We start from the raw sequence: 26563 nt of genomic DNA on the forward strand, positions 1-26563 counted from the left end.
GGGACCCCACGCCATTTTTTTTTCGGGTTTTTCCCGTTTTTTAAAATCGCGGCAAAATCCGCCAAATCGGCCGATTTTCGCCCGCGGTTCTGGCGAATCCGTTTTTCATTGAATATGGTGAATTCCGGCAGCCACCTGGCGAATTGAGTCGGAAAAAAAAACGGCGAAAAATTGCCGCGATTCGCCGTGAATTGCATATACCCCTATACCTCCTCTAGTGTTCATTCTAGCACCCTGCACATTTCAAATCCTGTGCAGTTCCTCTTTCCTGCCTGGGGTGTCGCTCTCTGCTCTGATGCTTCTTAGCACACACAGGTCTGTATCACAGCACTGAGTAACAGATCAGGGTGTGCTGAGAAGCACCACAGCAGAAAGAGACACCCCAGGCAGGAAAGAGAAACTGCACGGATTTTGAAACTTGCAGGGTGCTAGAATGAACACTACTCCTCTGGTCCGTACGCCAGCACTCCTGGTCCTAAATATATAGCTGCCTGGGTGCCCTCCACAGCAGTATGTATAAACAAACAAAGGAAAAGATGGCGTCACTCCAGGTCTCTAAGTAAAAAAAATCTTAATTTAGTGCAATTAAATAAGCATCACAAAAACCAAAGTTTCGGGGCCCGTAGCCCCTTTGTCAAGGTGTGTACACATCTTTTCCTTTGTGTATATATATATATTATATATATATATATATATATATATATATATATATATATATATACATATATATATATACACACACACACACACACACACACACATGTATATATATATATATATATATATATATATATATATATACACACACACACACATACACACATTGTGTGTGTGTGTGTGTGTGTGTGTGTGTGTGTGTGTGTGTGTGTGTGTGTGTGTGTGTATATAGAGATAGATAGATAGATAGATAGATAGATAGATAGATAGATAGATAGATAGATAGATAGATAGATAGATAGATAGATAGATAGATAGAGCCCCTGTGCGTATAAGTCCTCGTAAACCACAGCGTCGAGCTCCCTGGTTCGACAACGGTGTTAGCAAGCTCAAGAAAAGGGGGTGTAGACTGGAAAGATGATGGATGAAGACTAACCTAGTGGATGACAATATAAAACTAATAAAGCATGACAAAGAATATCAATCGACAATCACACGAAAGAAATCACAGTTCCTGTCAAATGAGATTACAGCAGCAAACAATAGGCCAGCTCAACTTTTCCGCACAGTGGAGATGCTTTGCAAGCCAGCATGCCTGAAGACTGATGAAACCCTCTCCCAGGCAAGATGCAACGAGTTTGCAAACTTCTTTGCAGATAAAATATCCACCATCTGGGCTGGAATTACCACAGTGCCATCAAAGGAGTGCCAAACTACAAAGCCTGCCAATATAAGCCACCTGACTTCATGGATCAGCTTTGACACATTGGATGTAAAAGGACATTGCTGAAATTGCTCGGATTTTGCGTCCCACTACCTGTGATCTGGACCCTGCCTCAACCAATCTTCTAATAGGCTGTATAGATCTAATTGGTCCTGTCTTTGCAAAAATTGTTCAACGCTCTTTGCAGACAGGCATTTTTCCTGGACCCCTAAAGGAAGCAATTGTTAGACCTCTTCTTAAAAAAACGAATTTGGATCCTGACTGCATGACCAACTACAGTCCGGTATCAAACCTTCCTTTTCTAGGAAAGGTTATTGAGAAAGTGGTTGCAAATCAACTGGAAACCCGCCTGAGAACCCATGATATTTATGATCCATTCCAATCAGGATTCAGGAGAAAACAGAGCACTGAAACAGCCCTGGTGTGTGTGTTAAATGATCTTCTGATGGCAAGAGACAGAGGGGACAATATTAATCCTTCTGGATCTCTCTAAAGCATTTGATACAGTGGACCATGAGCTTCTGATTGAGCGACTGATACATTTTTGTGGACTGGATGGCACAGTCCTAACCTGGTTCAAATCATTTCTCCTAGGCAGGTCACAGAGTACCGTCTGCAGTATACTCAGTGCCATTGACATGTGGTATCCCACAAGGTTCTATACTATCCCCCACGCTTTTTGCAGTATACATGCTCCCGCTGGATGAAATAATCAGGCACCATGGCCTGGTCTACCACTGCTATGCAGATGATACACAACTGTACATGTCTTTTGCTCCGGGCACTGATAACCCAATAGCAACCCTAAATGGCTGTCTAGCTGAGCTCCAGGAGTGGATGAGTGCCAGTTGGCTGTGACTGAACCCGGATAAAACAGAAGTCCTTATAATAGGACCGCAACATCAAAGGACAAGACTGTAGCACAGCCAACCAACTGGACTTACTCTCGGGGATTCAGAATTACAAACCACTGATCGTATGCAGAATCTTGGTGTTGTCCTGGATGGTGGCTTGACACTTAAACATTATATATCAGCCACAATCAAATCCTCATTCTTTCACCTGAGGAACATAGCCAGAATCAAGCACTTAATTCCCTCAGATGACCTGACAAAAGTCATACATGCATTAGTTTCATCTCGATTAAATTACTGTAATGCCCTCTACCTTGGTCTCCCAGAAAAATAATTGCACCGCTTACAGCTGGTGCAAAATACAGCTGCCAGGCTGTTAAAAAAAACAGTCTCACTCTAGCCACATAACACCCATTCTCTACTCCCTTCACTGGCTGCCGGTGAGATAGCGAATCATCTTCAAGATTGGCTTACTGAGTTTCAAAGCATTACATGACCAGGGCCCAAGGTACCTGAAGCAGCTTCTGATTCCATACTGCCCCACTCGATTACTGCGATCTGTAGATGAAGAACTTTTAGCAGTACCTAGTATCTCCCGTAATCCATCTGGTAGTCGAGCTTTTAGTCATGCGGCTCCGACTCTATGGAACTCACTTCCCAGCACAGTGCGAGAGGCCCCAACTATAGAATCCTTCAAAAGTAGACTCAAGACTTTCCTGTTTACTCAGCATTTCCATAATATCCCTGTAGTATCTACATGCTTCTGAATTTTATGAAGAGCTGTTCTGTACTTCATTATTTTCTGTACTATATTATGCTATGTATCTGTTAGGCGCCTTGAGACCTATTGGAGAAAGAGCGCTATATAAATAAAATTTGCGCATATATATATATATATATATTTACACACACATTATATATATCTATATATATATATCTATATAAATAAATAAATATATATATATATATATATATATATATATATATATATATATATATATATATATATATATATATATACACACTCACACACACACACACATACACACACACAAGGCAACCATGCAGAGCGATTTTCCCAACTAGCAGTGATTTTACTAAGGGAACAAAGCAGAATGAACGCCACTTAAATGTAGTTTTAAATGAACGACATTTAAAACTACATTATCCAATACAAAGATGCTTCCAAAAGGACTACATTCTGCAAACCATAGCTGGGTGCAGAACTAATGAACACAGGCTTACATTTTCATTTAATTAATAGAAGCAGCAATGCAACCACCACTTTCTACCACCTGGTAGTGACAATATGCTGGCTTTGACTAATAAGTAAACCGGTGGTTCTCAAACTTTGGGGTCTATTTACTAAGCCTTGGATGGAGATAAAGTCGCTGGAGATAAAGTACCAGCCAATCGGCTCCTAACTGCCATGTCACAGGCCGTGTTTGAAAAAGGACAGGAGCCGATTGGCTGGTACTTTATCTCCAGCTACTTTATCTCCATCCAAGGCTTAGTAAACAGTCCCCTCAGTCTTCAGGACCCCACACGGTTCATGTTTTCCACGTCACCCAGCAGCTGCACTGTGTGTCACCAACTGTCACATTTTAAAAATCTACAGGTGACCTGCAAAACATGGACCGTGTGGGGTCCTGAGGAGCGAGATTGAGAACCTGTCAATGTAAGAGAGTTTTTTTTCCTTTAAAGCTGTATCTGCAAAACTACACTAAAACACACGCTGAATGATTGGTACTCAATCCATACAACTAAAATCTCAGCCGATTATTTCTTGCAGGAATATCTTCTTCAGAAACCACACCAATATTCAAGCTATTAGCTTCTAAAGATACAGTACATCTATGTTAAGCTCTCCATACATGGACAGATCAGATCACCCAACAGCTTAAGCGCTGACCGGCCTGATGTGTTTTCAATTTGCCTACCGTTGTGGATGAACAAACAGTAAGTAAATCTGTCGCTAGGTGTTTGGGTTAAGCAACTGCATCAGCCAGCCAAGTTAGTGCAGCCATCTAACCATATATTCCAACTACTCAGATAAGACATCAGTCCAATGCTCTATAAAATTGCCAGCTGCATTTGGGCCCTCATACAGATGCAGTCTGGAAACAATCTGAGACGATCAGTGGTTGCATGCATGTGCACGCCTGGTGCAATATCTGCCTGGCTGCACAGATTTTTCCCTAAGCTACATTATCCCAGGTCCAACAGAAACAGAATTTCTCATATTATAGATATCCCAGTGCAGGAAATATGCTGCAACCCCATGCAACCAGTCACAGTCTAGCTATTATGTTTTAGAATACAGGCAGAGTATCCCTTATCCAAAATGCTTGGGACCAGAAGTGTTTTGGATATAGGATTTTTTCCATATTTTGAAATAATTGCATACTGTAATGAGATATCATGGCGATGGGACCTAAGTCTAAGCACAGAATTCATTTATGTTTCATATACACCTTATACACAGCCTGAAGGTCATTTTAGCCAATATTTTTAATAACTTTGCGTATTAAACAAAGTTTGTGCACATTGAGCCATCAGAAAACAAAGGTTTCACTATCTCACTCCAAAAATTCCGTATTTCTGAAGATTTGAATATGGGATACTCAACCTGTAGTAGAGAAAATGAAATGAAAGGTGTCATTGGTTGGTATGGGTTATAACAAAATGAATTTCTTTAGTTAACGGCTGAAAAATATCCCAAGACTGCAAAATAGTTCTTATAGCTTACAGCACTTTTGCCTAAAGATAATAACTTGCCAAAAAGCAAAATATATAGCAAAAGAGGAAGGTAGAAAATATGTACTGCAGAAAAACACTAATAGTAATCATTTGTCTGTTTGATTCACGTTTGTTCATCTGTATTATAGGGCCAAAAATAAGCTGACATTTGGCGTGTGTGTTCCTGCATGAAATAAATGTGAATGGAATCAATAATATATGGTACAAATGTACAATTTTAGAATTATAGAAAAGTCAATTAATGGCGGAATCTATATGGATTTTTCTGATCAGTTATCGGAGATTGCAAACTAACAAAACAAAAAAATTCTGCAGTCAAATGTACAAGGGAAAAATAAATCTCATTTAAAAATTCCAAAGAATTAAAAAAAAAAAAAAAAAAAACACACACAACAAACAAAAACAACCCTACTGACCTTAATCACATTTCATTTGATCGTAAGAGGACACTCTTTAAATTAAATAAGTAAAGATGTGCGGGTTCAGATTTACTCAGTTCTTAACACTAAACTAACGCAGGTTCGGTTTTATCCGGATATTTCTTGTCGGCTTACAAAAACGCGCAACAGACAGATAGCCAATGAGATGCTGTTTTTTGAGAACGGAGTACATACGAATCACACATCTATATGAATAATTTTATGAAAATAATACATGTTTGAAAAATGAAAAGAAAAAGAAAAACTTCCAGCATTTGGAAACCTAACAGTAAAAAACCTTAGCTTTGGGTTATACAGTGTTGTGTGGATAATAAACCATTCATAAATGGGAGAAATACCTGAAATAAACATAATGTGGCTTATTTCATAAAATGGCTAAAAAGCTAAAATTCATAATATAGAAATAACACAGCAACAGGCCGCAAACTGTGTGTCATTATTTAGTGATGTTTGGAAAATGAATGCAAGTGTGTGGTGTGTACAATAATTGCACACATGTACAATCATATCATACTGATTTTAGAATTAAAGTATAGGACAGGTTTTTTTGTAAATATGAAAGCGCTATTCTCACAGAAAACTAAAATAACATACCCTTACAAAAGTACAGACATTTGAGTGCTGAGAGGCCATTTTGGCACAAACTAGGTTTATCTTAGATGTACTGAACAGGCAGCTAAAATCTATTGTTTAAAACGCATTAAAACAAAATGACTCCTTAAATTTAACACAGAAAATGAATTCTATATTTAAGGATTAATAAAATGAAAGTGAGGAGAGTTACTCCTGCATCCATAGATCTATAGTATATACAGCTGCTCACAAAATGGCTGCCAGCACTGGGTATGCAACAGATTATTTTTAATCAGGTAGTTAAAGTGTATAAATATTTTGAGACACCCCTAAATTTTTTGCATTACAGTCCTGAAATTATGTAACATTTAACGTTTCTGTATATTATTCGCAGTGAATTGCCATGAGCTAAAAAACAATACATGCTGCTATAAACTGCTGGGTAAAAAGAGTAAAACAAGTTGATGAACGCAGGAATTCAAATATAGAATATGGGTGCATTTTTCTATTTTGGAAATAATTTGACATCACTAGGTAACATTCGCACAAATCTTGGTTCAGTCCATAAAATGGCATCCTCCATTTTGTTTAAGAATTTCAACACAAAGGCTGGAAAATCCAACCAGGCTTAAAAAGTTACTAACTTCTGTGGTAATTCCTGCACATATTAGTATACATCTTCTGTTAAACTTTAGAAGATAAAGCCAGTACCTAGGTGTAAATTTACTAAAGCTTCTAAAAGTGAAAAAGAGGTGATGTTGGGGATCCGGTCTGAAGATCGACAGTATCTAGGTCGACAATGTCTAGGTCGACAGTCACTAGTTCGACATGGATGGAAGGTCGACAGGGTTTCTAGGTCGACATGTGCTAGGTCGACAGGGTTTCTAGGTCGACATGTGCTAGGTCGACAGGTCTAAAGGTCGACATGAGTTTTTCCCATTTTTTTTCTTTTTTTGAATTTTTTCATACTTAACGATCCACGTGGACTACGATTGGAACGGTAAAGTGTGCCGAGCGAAGCGGTAGCGGAGCGAAGGCACCATGCCCGAAGCATGGCGAGCGAAGCGAGCCATGCGAGGGGACGCGGTGCACTAATTTGGGATCCCGGTCACTCTACGAAGAAAACGACAACAACAAAAATCCTCATGTCGACCTTTAGACCTGTCGACCTAGAAACCCTGTCGACCTTCCATCCATGTCGACCTAAACATTGTCGACCTAGATACTGTCGATTTGATGAACCACACCCGTGATGTTGCCCCAGAAGAATTTACCCCTTAGACCAGGCATTCCCAACCATGGTCCTCAAGGCACACTAACAGTGCAGGTTTTAGTGATATCCAGGCTTCAGCACAGGTGACTTAATTAGTAGCTCAGTTATTTTGATTTAACCATCTATGCTGCAGCCTGGATATCACAAAAACCTGCACTGTTGGTGTGCCTTGAGGACCGTGGTTGGGAATGCCTGCCTTAGATGTATCTGTTGAAGTGCTCATTCCTGCTTCATTTTATTCAGGCCTGAATAACATAATTATGAAATCATGCAGTAATGAATAAGAGAAATGAAGGGAGAACACAACCGAACAAGGACAAAGTAACTGCGCCAGAAGCGCCCCAAGCAATGTGCCAATCTTGGACTAAGTGTTAGCAGCAGGATTGGGGATTGCAACCTCTCTCAGTGCTATTCTGCCCTCCTTCCAAACGGAGAAAAACTCTTAGGACTAGATTTACTAGTGACTCACGTAAAACAGCTATTTTTTTTTTTTACAATAAATTGTGTGGTTTGAAATCGTATGATTTACTAAGGTCCCACCGCAGAAAAACTTGTCCTACAAAGCGCCACGTTAGAAATAGATATCCTGACAAGCCGTGAAAGTATCAAGCTGTGGTCTGACATACATTCATGATGTGGACACCATAGTGACAAACAATACACGATACCCCTGCATTAAATATTTTTATTGCCACAATAAGATGTTTAAAAAATAGCATACTTTAAAGTATATAATAATGTGGCAGTCTAATATATTTACATAATATATAATTATTGTCCTTATAATTAATAAGTGTATTGTGCCTCCTATGGTTCCGGATGTCCAGATAACTCAACTAGTGGTTTTCTGGGGCTTTTTCCCAAAATGTCATCAGTTTTAAGTCTTGAATCTGTGACGGTAGGCAGCCACGAAACCGCCTGTCGGGATTCCTGTGGTCACAATGCCGACGCCGGAATCCCGACAGGTGGTGAAATGCCGCTGCCGGAATCCCAGAGCCACAGGCTTTTCTCCCTCTATGGGTGTCCACGACGGGATCCGGTCTGAAGATCGACAGTGTCTAGGTCGACAATGTTTAGGTCGACCACTATAGGTCGACAGTCACTAGGTCGACATGGCTGGAAGGTCGACAGGGTTTCTATGTCGACATGTGCTAGGTCGACAGGTCTAAAGGTCGACATGAGTTTTTCACATTTTTTTTTTTGGGGGGGGGTTCATACTTAACGATCCACGTGGACTACGATTGGAATGGTAAAGTGTGCCGAGCGAAGCGAAGGCACCATGCCCGAAGCATGGCGAGTGAAGCGAGCCATGCGAGGGGACGCGGTGCACTAATTTGGGATCCCGGTCACTTTACGAAGAAAACGACACCAAAAAAAAATCCTCATGTCGACCTTTAGACCTGTCGACCTAGAAACCCTGTCGACCTTCCATCCATGTCGACCTAGTGACTGTCGACCTATAGTGGTCGACCTAAACATTGTCGACCTAGACACTGTCGATAAAACGAACCACACCCGTCCACGACAAACATAGAGAGAGAATATAACCTGTGGCGAACCCGCAAGGGGCTTTCTAGCGCTCGCCCCTATGCCGGCATACTGGTGGCCGGGATCCGGCTGTCGGGATAATGACTACCGTGATCCCGGACGCCGGTAACACGCATGTATTCCTCTGTGACTCATAGCCAGCAGTTTGACACTGGAGCATCAAACCTTACATCAAAAGTGGTGGTCTAGATCAGTAATCCGGCGTTATACCGAACAAATAATTCTAGCCTTGAGGGTGGTGCAGGGTGAACACTTAGAATGACAGCGCTTTATCAGCTATGTGTAAAGATTTACTGGAGGAATCAAGCTCCGAAAACGCAGAACACTTGGGGCTGGTTGAGTGCTATGACCACTAGTTGGTAAAGCACTAGCATTAACAGCAGAAACAAGACATTGCCCCAAGGCTTGGAGATTTCAGTCTGTCCGCAATGCTTCAGAGTGGATGGAGTAAATAGCTCATCCTCCCTTAAGGCTGCCAGACCAACGTAGAAAGGGGAGAAAATGTATGGAAGTGTTCTGCGACGCCTTACAAAGTACATACACAAATGAGACACACATAATCCCACACTGAAAATTAAGCCCGATTCAGAAATGTACGCAAATGTATTAGCAGTTGTGAATTTGAACGCAGCGGCTATGCATAAATATGCTAATATCACAGCCGCCGGGAGTTGTATAGAGACGTCCATAATCGGTGTCTCTGATCTGCCGCTTGCGTAAAACAATGCAATCCTCAGCCGAACACTGGCCATCTAAGTAACAATATGATTGTGCAGCACGGGCGCTGGAAGTAAGACGCCGGAGCCATTGTAACTGCATAAAGGAACACAGTCGTAAACGGTTAAACGTTGTTGAAAACGCTGCGCCACCCGTGCATTTGAGTCACCATTCCCCTGTGCAGTCATTCAATTTGCAAAAAATCCTATGTGCTGTAGCAAGACTATCGCGCACAAGTGTATTGCAAAATACACACACGCATGCAGCAAAAATAAACAAATCACTCCACTAATGGGTGTGACTATCACGCTGAAGGTGGCCAAAAATTTTGTAGAATTCCAGAACATTTAGCTATTCTAATTTCCATGAAAAAGGTAAAATTATTTTTAACATTAGCAATATTGTACTTTCCTTACAATTCTTGCATACCTTATATGGTAAAGGTGTAAAAAAAAAAAAAAAAATTATATATATGTGTATATATATATATATATATATATATATATATATATATATATATATGCGCTAATTCTATATATAAATTTACACACACACGTTATATCCTTAAACTCTCTATACGTCATCCTGATTCTCAAGTCCAGACTGAATTGCGCGATCTGATAACAAAAGCAGCCAGTGACATACTTGGATACTTGGTATGTGTTCGGATAGAAAATATACTAAAAACCCAACTTTATTCCCTCGGGGAACGCAAATTTTGTAACACCTGGAAAAATACTAATATTCTTTCATGCCGTGTTCACGCACTTTGATGACAGAGCGGCACAAAGACCACAGTCCAAACTTGCCAGCGCATGTAGTGTAAAAACAGACGAAACTGTGCAAATTCCCTAAAAAAGGGAAAAAAAACATAAAAGAACAAAACTAAAAAACTAAAAAACCAGCGGGGAACGTGCTCCAACTACTTTATCCTCCCCCCAAAAGTCTGCACTAGGGGTGCATTTAGTGTAAATATACCTTTGCTTTTAGCGCTGGTGCCTCTTCCATTGCCACAGGAATCCTTCCTCTGCCTCTTGCTGTGCGGCCGGACGCTGGACCTCAGAAAGTGGTGCTGGTCCTGCTGGGCTCTGGACGGCTGGCTGGGGGTCAGGTCCTGCTGGGGCTCTTGGTCAGGGGTGTCGGGGATGAGGGGGTCACCCCCTTTTTGTCCTGGCTCTTCCACCTCTCCTGGTACCTCTTCCTCCTCTTCCAGCAGCAGCAGCTCAGACTCTGGTGCCCTCTTGCTCGGCTTCCCGAGCCTTTCCTCCCCACTCTTCAGCTTCACTGTCATCCTGCAAAACAGCAGCAGCAGCAGAGGGTCACCCCGGGCAGAGAAGAAGCTGGAAAAGCAGAAGACCCCCCCAAAGACAGAGCAGCCCCCCAGCATAAAGCGTTCCCCGGGCAGAGAGAAGAAGTTGGAGAAGGAGAGGGAGAGATCCTGCACAACATGGCCGCCATTGTTACTGACAAATCCTCTCCCACTGTCCCGGCGGCGCAACCCGGCCTGGAGACCCCTGCAAACTGGCGGGGAGCCGCTGCCCTGCCCGCCTGGCGAGCGGAGGGGTCCCGGGACCAGCTCCCGGCGGCGTGGGGTGCCAGAGAAGCGGCAGATCGCGGCCTCTCTGCTCCGACACGACGCTCAGGCAGCAGCCGCCCCGCTCGCCAGAAGAAGTGTCCCGGATCTCCCGATCCCTGCCCGCCCCGCTCCCCCCGGACACCCAGCGGACTCCCCCGGCACCTTACCCCTGCTCCGTGCCGCCTGCAGCCTCCTCCGCCCGCTCGGGACGGCTCATCTCCCCCCCCGGCAGCCTGGTCTCGCCGCTCTCTCCAGCGGCTGCTGGGGACTGGCTGCTGCTCCTTCCACCGAGCGCACTCCGCTCCTGCAGCCAGGGCGCGGGAGAGACCCCTCACTCAGCGCCCTACAGCTCCCGACAGGGGGGTCACAGGGACTCGGGACCGGGGGCAAAGGAAAGGGGAGAGTCTGGGCTTTCCGGCGGTGCCGGCACCCAGCCGGGGGAGGCTAGCGAAACCGCACAGGACTCTGCCACATTTCGGGTCACCCCAGGGAGGGCGTTGGGAGCTGAACTTTGCTTTGGCTACGTCATCAGCTTCGCAGCAACTCTCCAAATTATTATTTTCAAAAATAAACACCAGCCCCCCCTTCCCCCACCACTACCACCCCCCAACCATCACCCCCCAACAGGGGCAGGAGGCAGGGCACATGTGGGGCAGCACCTATAGAGGCAGAATGCTGTATATGCAGCCACTGGGGCACAATGCATCCTATTACACATGAATGTGGGTACAACCCCATGCTGGGAGTACCTGGCACTCACTGCACACAGCCAGGGCACCAAGTGCTGCTGCATCCTGCCTGCAACACTCCTGGCACTGCCCCTGATACAACCACAACTGACTTCATCACCCACACACCTGCACAGCCATAATCACCACCACAATGATGATAAGGGAGATACATAGTATGGACTGGGGCAGAAGACATATGCACAATGGGGCAGATTTATAACATTTTTAGGAACTTAAAAAAACAACAAAAACATTAGTGGATACATAACAGCTGTAAAGGGAGAATTATCTGCCCGTCCAGGCTGGGTGACAATGGCTGCACTGCAGCACACTCCCTCTGCCCATCTTATCACAGGTCTCATCACACTTCCACTAACACACATGGGGAAGATATAAATGTCATACATACATACATACATACATACATACATAAGCCAGGAGCTGGGGGGACAATGCAGTACACAGCTGCCTATGTGCACCCTGGATAGGGCTGTATAGTGGCAGGTCTGGGGCATCCCTTAACAGCTGCTCAATGCACACTACAGAACACACTCAGTACAGTGGCAAAAGCCATGCACATGACTAATAATAAGATTATCATTATATATTCGTTATCAATGTCTGTACTATGTATCAGCTACAGAGAGCACAGACCTTCCACACAAGTCACCAGCCGAACAGCTGCTGCCAGCTCTGACCGCCCAGTCCCCAGCACCTGTTCCCTCTATACAGACCCCTCATCCTCAGTGCAGTGTGACTCCCAGCTACAGCCAGAGCCTAGGTGGTCAGGGCACCACAGGCTGGGGATCAGTGCTCTGTGGGGTAGTCTGTGGGGCAGACAGTTATGTGCATAGCACTAATCATCATATCACAGTCACCAGGTTACTTTGGTCCTGCAGCCTGAGCACTGGCCTCTACATAGATAGATAGATAGATAGATAGATAGATAGATAGATAGATAGATAGATAGATAGATAAGATATGGAGCTGAGCTACAGTACCAGTGAGGGCAGCAGGGCAGATCCTGTAAGCTGCAACCTATATATATCACGAGTAGGGAACCCCTGGTTCTCCAATGTGGCACAACAAATCCCAGCATGCCATGACAGCCCACTGTGCACGCTGGGAGTTGCAGTTCCACAGCTGGGGAGACCTGAATGAGAAGAGCAGCAGGCTGAGGAGTAGCTGTCCCTTACCTGCTGCATGAAGGATGATGGAAGGGCCTCCCGCTGCAGCTGCTGCGGCTCACTCCCCGTGATCTCTCCCAGACAGCAGACAGCCCAGGCCCGCGGGCCGATTAGACAGAGGCCGCGGGTAGTATGACAGCACGCAGCACCCGGGATAAGCCGCCAGCAGTCAGACAGCCAGGGGTGAGCTCCGAAGCTCCGTCTCACGTCTCCCCAGACCTCTCTCACACAAACCCGGTGCTGCATCTGACAACAACCCGCGCCAAGCCGGCCTGCCAAAACATGCTACGCCCCTCGCAACCCAAACAAACGCGCCGATTGGTCCGCTGCCCTGGGAGGGCGTTGCTTCGGAGTAGACCGCCAATCGCGGCGCGCGACGCCAGAGCTGCGCTGAGAGTCATGGGCATAGAAGGCGGGGATCGTCTACGTCAATAGGGAGAAGACGGGCCGCTGGATTGGATGGCCGGCTCGTCCAATTGGGTAACGTTTTTCAAAGCGACGGACGGACGAGTCGTGCTGTTGTTTTCCCTCCTGATGCGTGCCATTGGCTGTAGGAAGGTTGATGGACACTAGGGGCGTGCCGGAACAAATGCTCAGTGCTAGGGGAGGGCGTATTATTGTGCGCCCCAAGTAAGGCGTGGCCACCGGGACTCTCTTCCTGGGCAACCGCAATCACTGCCGGGATGCTGTGTGACTGGCAGTGCAGGCTGGGGCTGACAGACTGCCATGCTGTCCTTGGCCGGCAGAGGGCGCCCTCATCTTTATCTGATTGTGTTGTTTATTACTTACTGTGAATTATTTGAGTGGACTGTAGTCGCCCAGAGTACAGGGTCAGGGTGTGGCAGCTCTGGCTGTGGTGTATGCTGTCTGCCAAATGGACATATTATTATTATTATTATTTATTATTATATGTTTTTCAGTTTATGAAATGAAGGTGTGGAGTGGACTCATAGAAGTCAGTTACAGGCGATGCCTGCCATGCAGCGGCGTTAGAAGTTAGAACGCCAGCAGTGACACACCAAACTATCCCTAACTCTACCCAATTTCACACTCAAATCACATATGTTAGCTCGCGAACCCATGGGGCTGCAAATTAAAAGACTGATTTCAGGGCTACAGTGGGGCCCTTTTGTCAATAATCACATTTGCATTGCGATATTAGCGCCCAAAATCGCAATCAGTATGCAACTATACCTGGCGGCATGTATCAAAGAGGAACCTCAGGAACAGGGGAGCCTGTCCTTGCAATGTGCTCACAATGGAAGCAGGACTCCTTGTACATGTGCAGCAGCCATTGCTGGGCAGGGTTATGGGGGAATGCCCCTCTGCAGACTAATGCCAACTTCGTATGGCGGTACTGTAGCTGCGGAGGCCAATCTCTGGAATGCTTCGTATTTTGGAGCTTTGTAAATCTGGCAGCGTCGCATTCCCCATAGGGGTTGCTGCTGCCAATCATATATTTGTGTGATACAAAATAATTGTGGTGACCCATCCTGAATTTTTTTTTTCTCTAACGTCCTAGTGGATACTGGGTAACTGTACTTTAGTACCATGGGGTATAGATCGGGTCGACTGGAGCCTGGCACTTTAAAAACCTTTAGTGTGTGTATGTGTGTGTTGGCTCCTCCCCTCTATGTCCTTCCTACCAGACTCAGTTTAGAAAAATGTACCCAAGGAGCCGGGTGCATTCCTCTGGAGCTCCAGAGAGTTTCCTTTATGTTTTATTTTAGTTATTTATTTTCAGGTAGTCCTGGCTGGCAACTAGTCTGCCTGCTTCGTGGGACTTAGAGGGGGGGCCGAACCAACCTCCTGAGGGTTAATGGTTCGTAGTCCCAGCTGACAAGACACTGAGCTCCTGAGGTACTGTTTCGCACACCAATACTGTGTGTGCCTACGCCAGCAGCTAGCCAAAGATCGTCAGGTGCGGTCAGGGGTGTAGCGAGGGTGGCTCCGGTGGAGAGCGAGCTCCGGGTGCCGAAAAAGTTAGAGGGCACGCTGCTGCTTGCCACCCCCCTTTCCCGCAGGCCACTGTACTGGCAGCCGCAAAGCAGGAGGAGGAGAAGCAGAGGGGCGCACACTGACTTGGAGACTAGGTAGGGAACAGGGCAGGAGACGCTGACAGCTGGAACATGCCGGAGCTCTGCTCGCCCTCTTTATATGTCTCACTCAAGCCTTCAGTACACACTGACCCTATTTTAAACATGAGGGCACCAGAAGGAAACTTTCGCCCTGAGCTCCACAAGGTCTAGAACCGGCACTGTCACCAATTTAGGATTTTTAATTATTGTTTCTTTTCAAATGTAACAAGCCACCACATGTTGCCTAGGCCCCCAATTCATTACTGGGGAGGGGGGGCGCCAAAACATACCCTTGCTCCGGGCACCATTGCGCCTAGCTACACCTCTGGGTGCAGTGAGGGTTTGGCGGCATGTCACACGGTGGCCCCGGGCCACGAGCTGCGGTGCCGCCGCAGACTACACTGGCTCAGTGGGCTTATGCTTCACAGTGCTCTCTGTCAATTAGGTTTTGTGTGTACTGTTTTATGTTCAAATCAGCCAGTATAAACATTAATGGGACCGCGCGCCATTACAAGGAGCGGGGCTTCCAGATCAGGAAGCAGAACCAGATGAGTAGTTGTACTTTAATGTTAGACCCAAGACCTCAGCCACTTTTCCTGTGTCTTATGGGCCCTACACACTGGCAGATAACACTGAACGATATGAACGTTCTTGTTCATTAATGCTCGTTCATCGTTGGTGCCGGGTCGCTGATGCATGCATGCAGGCCAATATGGACAATCTCGTCCATATTAGCATGCAGTGCTATGAGGCCGGGTGACGGGGGAGTGAAGAAACCTCACTCCCACCGTCACTGACCCCCCCAAAACACGGTCCTCAAGGCACACCCAGGTTTTAGGTATATCCATGGCTCAGCACAGATGGTTAAATCAAATTGACTAAGGTGCTAATTAAGTCACCTGTTGCCAAGCATGGATACATTTAAAACCAGGAACGTTGGGGTGCCTTGAGGACTGCGTTTGGGAACCTCTGGTCTAAGGAATTAAACTCCCTGGCCAGGGAGGCATGGGTAAACCCTGACACGAAATTTTAAATTCCTCAGAGGTTTTTATCTACTTTTCCCCTCCCAGCTGAGGACAGGAAGGTATGCGAAAAACCCCCGTCAGTTGATACGTCTGTGTCTAGAATGTTTAAGAAATTGGTACTGCCAGGGGCTATGGGGCTAATTCAGTAATTCAGTAAGGATAGCAAATCCTGCTAATCAGCAGAATTTGATATCCTTTTCCTAACGTGGGGGCCCGTCCATCCCTGGGCAAGGCTCCCACCATGCTAACCGGAGCCTCCCCCCCTTTAACCAGCAGAAATTGTGAGTGATCGCAATTTCTGCTTGTTAGTAGAAATACTGGATGCCCGCAGGAGTCCCGTCGCCTTCCCCCTGATCACGGCGGCTGCGTGTGATATCATGCAGCCTCCGTGATCACACCCACGACACGCCACTGTTCAGCCGACTCCGTCCCCGTCCGCGCCATACTGCCCCCGCAACGCTCCATCTCCTCCCTGGAAAATGAGCGTTGCCTGCCCCCCCATCCCCTCGCCCTGCAATTGACAGGCAGAGGAGATCGCACTTTCTGCGGCTCCCCCGCAGAAAGTGCGGGCGTATGCGCAGGACAGGTGTTGTGCATGCTCCCGCGGGGCGATCATAAGCATTCCGGTTGGATCGCGATTTGCGATGCAACCTGAATTAGCCCCAATATCCCATAAAGACTCTGGTGACCGTAAAAAATTGAGACCACTCTCAAGGCAATATATACGGCAGCAGGCGTAGCACAGCGCCCCACAATAGTTTGTGGGTGGATTTCCTGGGCAGTAGTCAAGTGGTCCGATAATATTAATGGATTAGACACTTGCTGGACGTTCTTACACAGGATCTCCTTGCAGTCCATTTGTGTGGCATGGTTCAGAGGCAGGGGCCAGGGAGTATCCACCACTCCGAGAGGATCTCGTGGTAAGTCCTGTAAACCTGCAACTGCTGCATCCCTGGACCAGACCACCGTATCCCCTGCCGCTAAGCCTTCTGCGTGACGGTTGGCCCCAGCCGCCATAGCTTTCAGGTGGGTGCTCGCCTTCAACACTTCACCCAAGTGTGGGTGAAGTCCTGCCAGGATCCTTGGGTGAGGGACCTTATTTCCCAGGGATACTAGCTGGAGTTTCAAGCACTTCCTCCTCACAGATTATTCAAAGCGGGCTTACCAGTTTTGCCCGCTGCAAAGGTTACCTTGCAAGAGGCTATTCAAAAACTTTTGCGGACAGAGGTGTTGGTTCCGGTGCCTCCTCCGTTACACAATGGGGTTTTACTCCAGTCTTTTTGTCGTTCCAAAACCAGATGGTTCGGTGCGACCCATCTTATACCTGAAGTCTCTAAACCTGTATCTGCAGGTGTTCAAATTCAAGATGGAATCTCTGCGGGTAGTGGTGTCCAGTCTGGAGGGGGGGGGGGATTCCTGGTATCTCTAGATGTCAAGGATGCTTACCTACACATTCCCATGTGGCCCCCTCAGCAGGTTTACCTCAGGTTCGCCATTCTGGACGATCATTTCCAGCTTCAGGCCTTGCCCTTTGGCCTGTCCACAGCTCCGAGAGTCTTCACCAAAGTCATGGTGGAGAATGGTGCTGCAACTGCGCATGATGGGAGTCAACATTGTCCCCTACTTGAACGATCTCCTGATAAAGGCTATGTCCAGGGAGCGTCTTCTACACAGCATCGATCTGACGACTCGCCTGCATATGGATTATGGTTGGATCCTAAATTTTCAGAAATCTCACCTGGAACCGACCCAACATCTTCAGTTCCTGGGAATGATACTGGATACATTTTCTCAAAAGGTGTTTCTCCCGATGGACAAGGCCTTGGCTATCCAGGCTATGGTCCGCTCTGTGCTCCGTCCTCGTCAGGTAGCCATACATCTTTGCATCCGCTTACTGGGCAGGATGGTTGCTGCTTACGAGGCAATCCAATATGGCAGATTTCATGCCCGGCCATTTCAGCTGGATCTGTTGGACAAATGGTCGGGGTCTCACCTTCATATGCATCAGGAAGTGCCCTTATCTCCGAAGGCCTGGATTTCTCTATTATGGTGGCTACAAGTTCCTCACCTGGTAGAAGGCAGGAATTTCAATATCCACTCGTGGATTCTACTGACAACAGTTGCCCGCCTCCGGGGGTTGAAGGGCTGTGACCCAAGGCACCCAGTTCCTGGGGATATAGTCAAAACAGGAATCTGCTCTGTCAATAAACGTCTTGGAACTCAGGGCAATTTTCAATGCTCTTCTGCAAGCTTCCCATCTCCTGAAGGATCAGGCGATGCAGGATCAATCGGACAACGCCACGGCGGTGGCGTACATAAACCAACAAGGGGGAACAAGAAGCAGAGTGGCAATGCGAGAAGTGTCAAAAATCCTCCTCTGGGCAAAGGCCAACGCAAGGGCCATCTCAGCCATATTCATTCCAGGAGTGGACAACTGGGAAGCAGACTTCCTCAGCAAACACGACCTCCATCCAGGGGAATGGGGCCTACATCCCTAGGTGTTTCAACTGTTAATTCACCGGTGGGGCAGTGGCCTGGCTGGCAGCTGAGGTGGTGGCATTTTAGATGGGCTCCGGCTTCCTCGCCTATTAAGTGCTTTTAAACCTCTTATTTTTGCCTCATCCTTCCCTCTCAAACCCCCCCTACTCTCCCTGCTATTGCACATCCTGAACCGCGGAGTCGGGGAGCGACGTGGAGGCTCCCGCGGACTGCGGCCTACCTCTGACCCTGACGCCAGGGCCTCGATTTGGCCTTCGGCCGTCCGGACGCGCTGTGGTAGCGGCATCCTGACCTATCTCTCCCCCTCTGGCGTTCCCGGACCCGGCTGCTGGCTGCGGATGTCCTTACCTGGCCCGCGGTTACGCCATCTGCGAGGGAGCCCAGCTGGAAGTGTTGTGACCTGCCCCTCTGACGCGGCGACGGGGCCTGGCAGCTCTCTCCCTCATGCCGCTGTGCATATACCTTGTTTGATTGGAGGTCTTGGAGCTCCTTCCTGTGGCGACTTCTTGAATTGCACCCTTCCTTCTGTCTCTCTTATACTATAACAAGGAGCTTACGGAGCCCTCTCCCACTGCTGGCTCTGCTCTTCTGTAGACGGGGATCACTCAGAACTACGACACAGTGGCGGCTGCCCTCCCATGCTGGAATTGTTCCCCATTCCTTACTCCGGATAGACAAGCTCCGACCTTCTACAACAATGTCACTCTACTCTTCACAACATGGTGCCTGACCTTTAAACTGCAATGACCTGACCGGGCCACGCTGAAGGGAACACGTGATATGTCGCCTGTATGTTGATATTCAGCTCGATGATAATTCCTTCTGACTACGCTTAACACCGTGCCTCATGCCGAGATGACGTTCCTCCAAGAAATTGACTACTCCAGCCACTTCATCCCAAGCCACGGCTTTTCGTACTCTATTTCGGCCACCAGTGCCCGACTTTGCCTCGTCTATTCCTTCATCGCCCTCCTTACTCTCCAGTGCCATGGAAGATAACGCGGCGGTGGGACCCCCTGCCCTCCCTCCACCGTCTACTCCTACTGTGGAATCCTCAGACCTATCTGCCATTCTTTCTAAATTGTGGTCTCTTCCCACCCGCCAAGATCTGCAACAGGACCTCCAGTCCATGGAACAACGGATACAGGACTCCATTCAGGCCCGTATTTCTTCCATTCAGTCTGATGTCACCTATGTTGCAGACAGAGTAGTAACGTTAGAAGATTGCTCTGAGAGGACGGAGTCTAAAATGTCTGATCTCCACGATCTTATCTCTCGCCAATCACGCTCCCTGATAGCCATGGGCCGCAGACTTGATGACATTGATAACAGAGGGCGCAGGAATAACCCGCGCACGGGGACTGCCTGAAGACGTCGCACCCCAAAATGTTGAACCTGCTCTGACCAAAATATTTAATAAACTTTTGGGGGCTGACTCAGACTACCAGATGGTGTTCGACAGGGCGCATAGAGCCTTACGCCCCAGAGGGGCCCCAACGGAAAGACCGCGCAACGTTATCTGTAGACTCCACTACTTTCAGGAAAAGGAGGAGATTCTTAAAGCGGCCAGACGTGCGCCAGACTTTGCTTTTGATGGCCATAGGATACAAGTTTTTCCGGACCTCTCGGGGTCTACCCTGCAACAGAGGCGTGTTCTCCGCCCCCTCACGGATGAACTCAAAACCCGTAACATCAAATTTCGCTGGGGATTCCCCCTATCTATCCAAGCAACCTACAAGGGATCCCTCTTTGTTTTACAGGAATTTTAAGGTGTTAAAGACTTTTGCTCGGCCCTAGACATCCCTGCCCCGAGTCTTCCTAACTGGCTGGACCCATTTGAACTGTCATTGTCATCTCCACCTCGGGCGGAACATTGGCAGAAAGTCCGTGACTCTAGGAGGCGACGGCGAGCTGTCACAGTCGGGGAATCTGAAACCATTGTGACCGCAGCAGCTGCCGCTGATCACCCGGGATGAGAACTGCGAGCTGGACCTTACGTTAGACTCTCCATGGAAACGTGACTATTTGCCGTATTTAATGTGTTTTTGCTATGTTTCTTCTTTTTGATGTGTCCTTCTATTGATGGTTAATTAGCTCGCTGGCTGCGATTGTTTAGGTTATTGTTTGCCTCTCATGGCTGCTTGAATAATGCCGCTTTCTGCCAGGTCATGTTTTTCGATTTTCAGGTTGTGTCACTCCTATACTAGATCAATACTATATGTTATGCCTTTTTGTCTTTAGTTTTCGGCACACTACTTGATCTCGTAGTCTTCTGACTCAGTTTTCTTCTTTCTTCGAGCTTCCTTGTCTGCTGGTTAATTTTGTTTACATTTCAATGCTGTTATAAGGCGATGTATCCCGGTTCCCCTCTGACCCCCCTTGCTCTGCTATATATTTGTTGATCATGGGCAGTTTCTGGTTTCCCATGACTAATGATGCAGAGTATTGCCGCTGTACCAACAGCTGTTTTTTTTGTCTTTTATTGTCTACGTTACTTCCCCCTGTCTTTCCTCTTGTGATTTCCTTCCCCCCTCCCCCTCTTGGATGAGGTATTATGGGTGGTTACTCTCTCAACCAGGTAAAATGGGTGATACGGTGTTGTGGCGGCATTGGGATTCCCTGGTAACTTGTCATTATGGCTACCTTGCAGTTAGTATCATTTAATGTGAAAGGCCTCAACGTCCCCGAGAAGAGGTCCCGGCTCTACACTCCCTACATACGATAACGCGGACATGGTGTTCCTCCAGGAGACACACTTTAAAAGAGGTGCCTCTCCGAAGCTACACTCACTTAATTTCCCGCAAGGATATTATAATGATTTCTCGGGAGCTAAGGCCAAGGGATTTGCAATTTTATTTGCCAAACATGTTAGATTGAGTAATGTATTGGAGGTTCCTATTGGGGATGGGAGGGGCCTACTGGTGAAAGCTACTATTAGTGGCCAAACTTTTACATTTGTAAACCTTTATCTCCCTAATCAGGGTCAAATCCGTTTTCTGAGGTAGGCTTTGGAGTTGGTTGAGCAAACGTTGGAAGGTGTGTTGGTGGTAGGTGGGGACCTTAACTGGGCATTGGAGCCTCCCCTAGATACCTCAACTGGTGCACCCAGGTCTTCCTCAACCGATAATAAACGCTTTAAATCAATTCTACATGACTTTCAACTAATAGACACCTGGCGCCTGCTCCACCCTAAAGATAGGGACTATTAGTTTTACTCTTACCCGCACAATTGTTATACTCATATTGATTATCTCTCATATTGATTATCACACATAAATCTACACTAACTTGCGATGTGCTAGCAAAGCTGCAAGATGCTCGGTCATCCCTAAATAGTTTACTGAATGAAGGCATCGCAGGGCATTTCGCTGCTGCCGACATAAATTCCATAGGTGGGGTAACAAACCTGGAAAGCTTCTTGCTCGTGCTCTTCGTGCCCAAAGATCCCTAACTTATCTTAAGGAGATTAAGGATTCCTCTGGTGTGCCTCATGCTTCTGACGCTAAGATGGCTGAGATCTTTCATGCTTACTATACAGATCTCTATAATTTGACATCACGGCGCTCCCAGTGTGAACAGTCAATGCATGAGAGGGCAGTAGAGGACTTCCTAGAAGAGATTAAATTCCCGTCACTCTCCCCAGCTATAATTTCAGCCCTTGAAGACCCTTTTACAAACAATGAACCCATGTCCGCCCTGAAGTCCTCCCCGTCTGGTAAAAGTCCGGGCCTCGATGGCTTCCCCATATCTTATTATAAATTGTTTCAAGATAAACTTCTCCCTCTGTTGCTCCTTGCTTGCAACTCGGTCTCTCCACAGGCCCCCTTTTCGAATCAGTCCTTGGGAGCACACATCACGGTCATTCCTAAAGACGGTAAGAACCCATCATTGCCATCCAGTTACAGACCAATCTCCCTTCTCAACGTGGATGTTAAATTATATGCCAAACTCATAGCGAACCGTCTGTGTCTGTTACTGCCGGCAGTGATACACTCGGACCAGGTTGGCTTTGTGCGAGGTCGGGAAGCCAGGGAGAACACCACAAAGGTGATTGACCTGATACACCATGCAGGCACGGCTAAGACTCCGATGATGCTTCTTTCCATAGATGCTGAGAAAGCCTTTGACCGTATAGATTGTGTTTTTATGGAAACGACACTGCGACGACTGGGCCTGGGAGAGGTGTTCTTGCAAAAAATCTTGGCGCTATACCGGGCTCCCTCGGCGCAGGTACGGGTGAACGGAATACTTTCCGACTCAATAACAATCTCTAATGGGATTAGACAGGGATGCCCGCTGTCACCATTGATATTTGTTGTCTGCATGGAGGCTCTGGCTAGGGCCATCCGGCAGAACCCTGATATCACTGGATTGAAAGTGGGTGACAGTGAACATAGACTTGCATTGTTTGCAGACGACCTCCTGGCGGTCGTTACAAACCCTGCTGTGTCATTACCCAATCTTATGAAAGAATTTTCACGTTTTGGGACATTGTCTAATTTCAAGGTAAATTATACTAAATCGATGGTTCTTAATGTCTCCCTCCCAACGTATTATTTATTTATTTATTTATTTATTAGCTGTTTCTTATATAGTGCAGCATATTCCGTTGTGCTTTACAATTAGAACAACACTTATAGAACAAAACTGGGCAAAGACAGACATAGAGGTAGGAAGGCCCTGCTCGCAAGCTTACAATCTATAGGGAAATAGGCATTGATACACAAGGATAGATGCAACCTGTTACATAATGGTTCCCCAGATTGCTAGGTTCTTAGTGGGTCGTATGATATGATCACCCAGAAATGTTGGAAGACAAAATGTGAGGTTATGGGGACTGTGCAGAGGGGATGTAACTGGATAGGGAAGCATTGAAGGTTATGTGTGTGGGTCAGGAATTTGGTAGGCTTGTCTGAAGAGATGAGTTTTCAGGGAACGTTTAAAGGTTTGGAGACTAGTGGAGAGTCTTATTGTGCATGGGAGGGAATTCCACAGAGTGGGTGAAGCCCGGGTAAAGTCCTGTAATTTTGAGTGGGAACAGGTAATACATCTGGATGAGAGACGCAGATCTTGTGCAGAGCGGAGAGGTCTGGTAGGGAGATATTTTGAGATGAGTGAGGAGCTGTATGATGGTGCAGTTTGGTTAATAGCCAACTGAACTAGTTTCGTTCCTGAGGACTGTGTTTCCCTTCACCTGGCACTCCACACACATTAAATATTGGGGTATTCTGATCCCCTCCTCCCTTTCTACCACAGTCACTTTAAATCATCTCACTTTATTGTGGAAGCTGCGGAAGGAAATGACGCAGTGGCTCCAGCAGAAATTTTCCTGGTTAGGCCGTATGAGCATTGTGAAAATGAATGTCCTACCGAGGTTGTTGTACCTTTTCCAGACTATCCCCTTGAAGCTACCCCCATCAGTTTCTGGTAGACACACACAAGGCAATTAGCCGGTTTGTTTGGGGTGGCAGGAAACCCATTGCTAAACATTGCTACCTATTCTATAAAAAAGCCCAGGGAGGCCAACAATTGCCCATGATTTTGACATATTATCAAGTCATGATTTTGAATAGGATCCTAGATTGGTCACAACCTGGTACCGGCTCTAAACAGTGGGTTGAATTGGAGAGATGGTCCTCGGGTCTACAATTGCAGGAAGTACCCTGGCTTAGGAACATTGGCGCTCCTCACATTTGACGGTTGGACCCACTTTGGCTCTATGGAGAGTACTACGCTATAAATTGGGTCTTTCTTCGTCAAATTCCCTGCTTCTCCCACTTCTTGACAACCCATTGTTTGGGCCGGGTATTGGAGGAGGTGCAGCCGCCAGATGGTAACGGGCAGGCTTGACTAGGATAACACATTTACTCTCCGGGGGAAAGGTTAAATCTTTTGATGAACTTAGGGAGGGCACTGATATTCCTGCGACTGACTTCTGGTTCTATCTCCAGACTCGTCACTTTACTTTGTCGCACAGGACGGCTGCTGCTTTAACATGGGACATCACACCTTTTGAAGCAATGTGTTTTCAACCCTCTGAACCCTCCCATGTTATATCAGGTATATATAAGATATCGCTACATGGTCTTTTCACAGAAGACCCCGCTTTCTGTGCGAAATGGGATGCTGATCTTGTACTTCGGGGGATACACATTAATTGGAAAAAACACTGTGAAGTTATGTCCCGTTGCTCTACAAGTTTGGAGATTATAGAAACACAGTATAAATTGCTTACTAGGTGGTATCGTTGTCCCTCCCTTCTGCATAAGTACTTTCCTTCAGTATCCCCTCGGTGTTGGAGGTGTGGAAGGGAACGAGGTACTCTTCTTCATATATGGTGGGACTGCCCTCTGACCGCTACTTTTTGGGGCAAGGTTATTCAAATTTCCTCTGAAATCCTGGGGTTTCAGGCTCCTACTGAGCCTGACTTCTGGCTACTCTCCCACATTGCAATACCACTAGCAAAATATAAACACTCCCATCTCAAGCATCTTAATAATGCAGCGAGAGCAGTGGTACCGGTCCACTGGAAGTCTCAAGCCCCCTCCCCCCCCCCCCCAGGATTTGGGAATGGTTCCAGCGGATAGAATTTTATAGAACAATAGATTTTGTTTTTCATTCCGTGCTAGACAAACATTCTGATTTTGTTGCTACGTGGTCTTCTTGGCTGGAGTTTAAATCTACCTCCACCTACAAAGACCAGATCCCACTAGACTCACCATGATATTGCTTTCCTGTGTAGACCATTTCATTGTATGGAAACCACACTTATACTTAGTTACAATTGATTAGCTTGCTCATTCCCCTTCCCTGACTCTGCCCCTTTTCCCCCCTCTACCCTTTGTCTTGTCTTGTCTTTATCAATGTAAGTTGTAATTCCACCGTACTTTGTAGTACTTTTTTTTTTTTTAGTTTTCCCCCTTTTTGATGTTATTGCTGATCCTCTGATGTATGATGTAAAACTGATTATTTCCTCACTGGATCAATTGTATCTATTGTGTTTTTTCTTTCTCTCTTCTCTTATTTTTTCTTTATTTTATTTTTGTGTTTTTGATGTTCTCTGATATATTGGTCTGTGGACCCATGTGTTTAAACGATATCATACTGTTTGTAACATCTCTACTTGTGAAAAACCAAAATAAAGACTATATAAAAAAAAAATCACCGGTGGGGCTGTCTGCAGATAGATCTGATGGCTTCTCGTCTCAACAACAAACGAGAGATCAGTAGGCTGTAGAAGTGGACACGTTGACGACACCATGGACATACTAGTTTGTGTACCTGTTCCCTCCTCTACTGCTAATCACAAGGGTTCTAAAAAGACTAAGAAGGGAAAGCGTTCAATCAATTCTAATTGCCCCGGATTGGCCTCGATGGGCGTGGTACTCAGACCTCTTAACCATGGCTCTGGAGGATCCCTGGCCTCTGCTGCTCCAAAAGGATCTTCTTCAACAAGGTCTGTTTGTCTATCCAGACTTACAGCGGCTACGTTTGACGGCTTGGAAGTTGAGCGGGAGATCCTAGCACGAAAAATGCCTTCACTCTGGGGTTATTTCCACCATGGTCCAGGCCAGGAAGATGGTTAAGTCTAAACACTATCATCGTATCTGGAAAAAGTATGTTTCCTGGTGTGTGCCAGCATCCGGAGTCTTACCTCTGGTTCTGGTCCCTGCGGCCTTCCTGTTAGCCGGCTGGTGTGGCTGTGGTGGGTAGGAGCTGCGGCAGTGAGGTCCTCCGGTGTGGCTGCCGGGTGTCTGGAGGTCGGGGTATGGGTCCTGGGGAGCGGAGCATGGCAGCCGGAGGTGTCTGTTTCCAAGTGTTCTGTTGCTGGAGTGCGGCATCTGGGAGGATGAGGCCTGAGGTAGTGGCTGTGTGCTGGTTCCACATATGTCCTCTGTGCAGGGGGCCGCCATGTTGGAGA

At 46.7% G+C, this 26563-nt stretch overlaps 1 protein-coding gene across 2 annotated transcripts in view; it reads right to left on the reverse strand.

The window, feature by feature from the left end:
- CRAMP1 (cramped chromatin regulator homolog 1) overlaps nt 1-13344 on the reverse strand; it is a 167607-nt gene extending 154263 nt beyond the window's left edge. The window contains exons 1-2 of one of the 2 annotated variants that reach the window (XM_063934661.1): nt 13050-13344; nt 10525-10838 (exon numbers count right to left, since the gene is read on the reverse strand). In XM_063934661.1, the coding sequence (XP_063790731.1) occupies nt 10525-10837 (313 nt within the window). In that variant the 5' untranslated portion in view covers nt 10838; nt 13050-13344. Of the gene's footprint in view, nt 1-10524; nt 10839-11289; nt 11632-13049 lie in introns of those variants that run through there. The other variant, XM_063934660.1, reaches the window with a different exon arrangement.
- Nucleotides 13345-26563: the final 13219 nt, after the last annotated feature.

This window comes from Pseudophryne corroboree, chromosome 7 (assembly GCF_028390025.1).
Source record: "Pseudophryne corroboree isolate aPseCor3 chromosome 7, aPseCor3.hap2, whole genome shotgun sequence".
NCBI lineage: Eukaryota > Metazoa > Chordata > Amphibia > Anura > Myobatrachidae > Pseudophryne > Pseudophryne corroboree.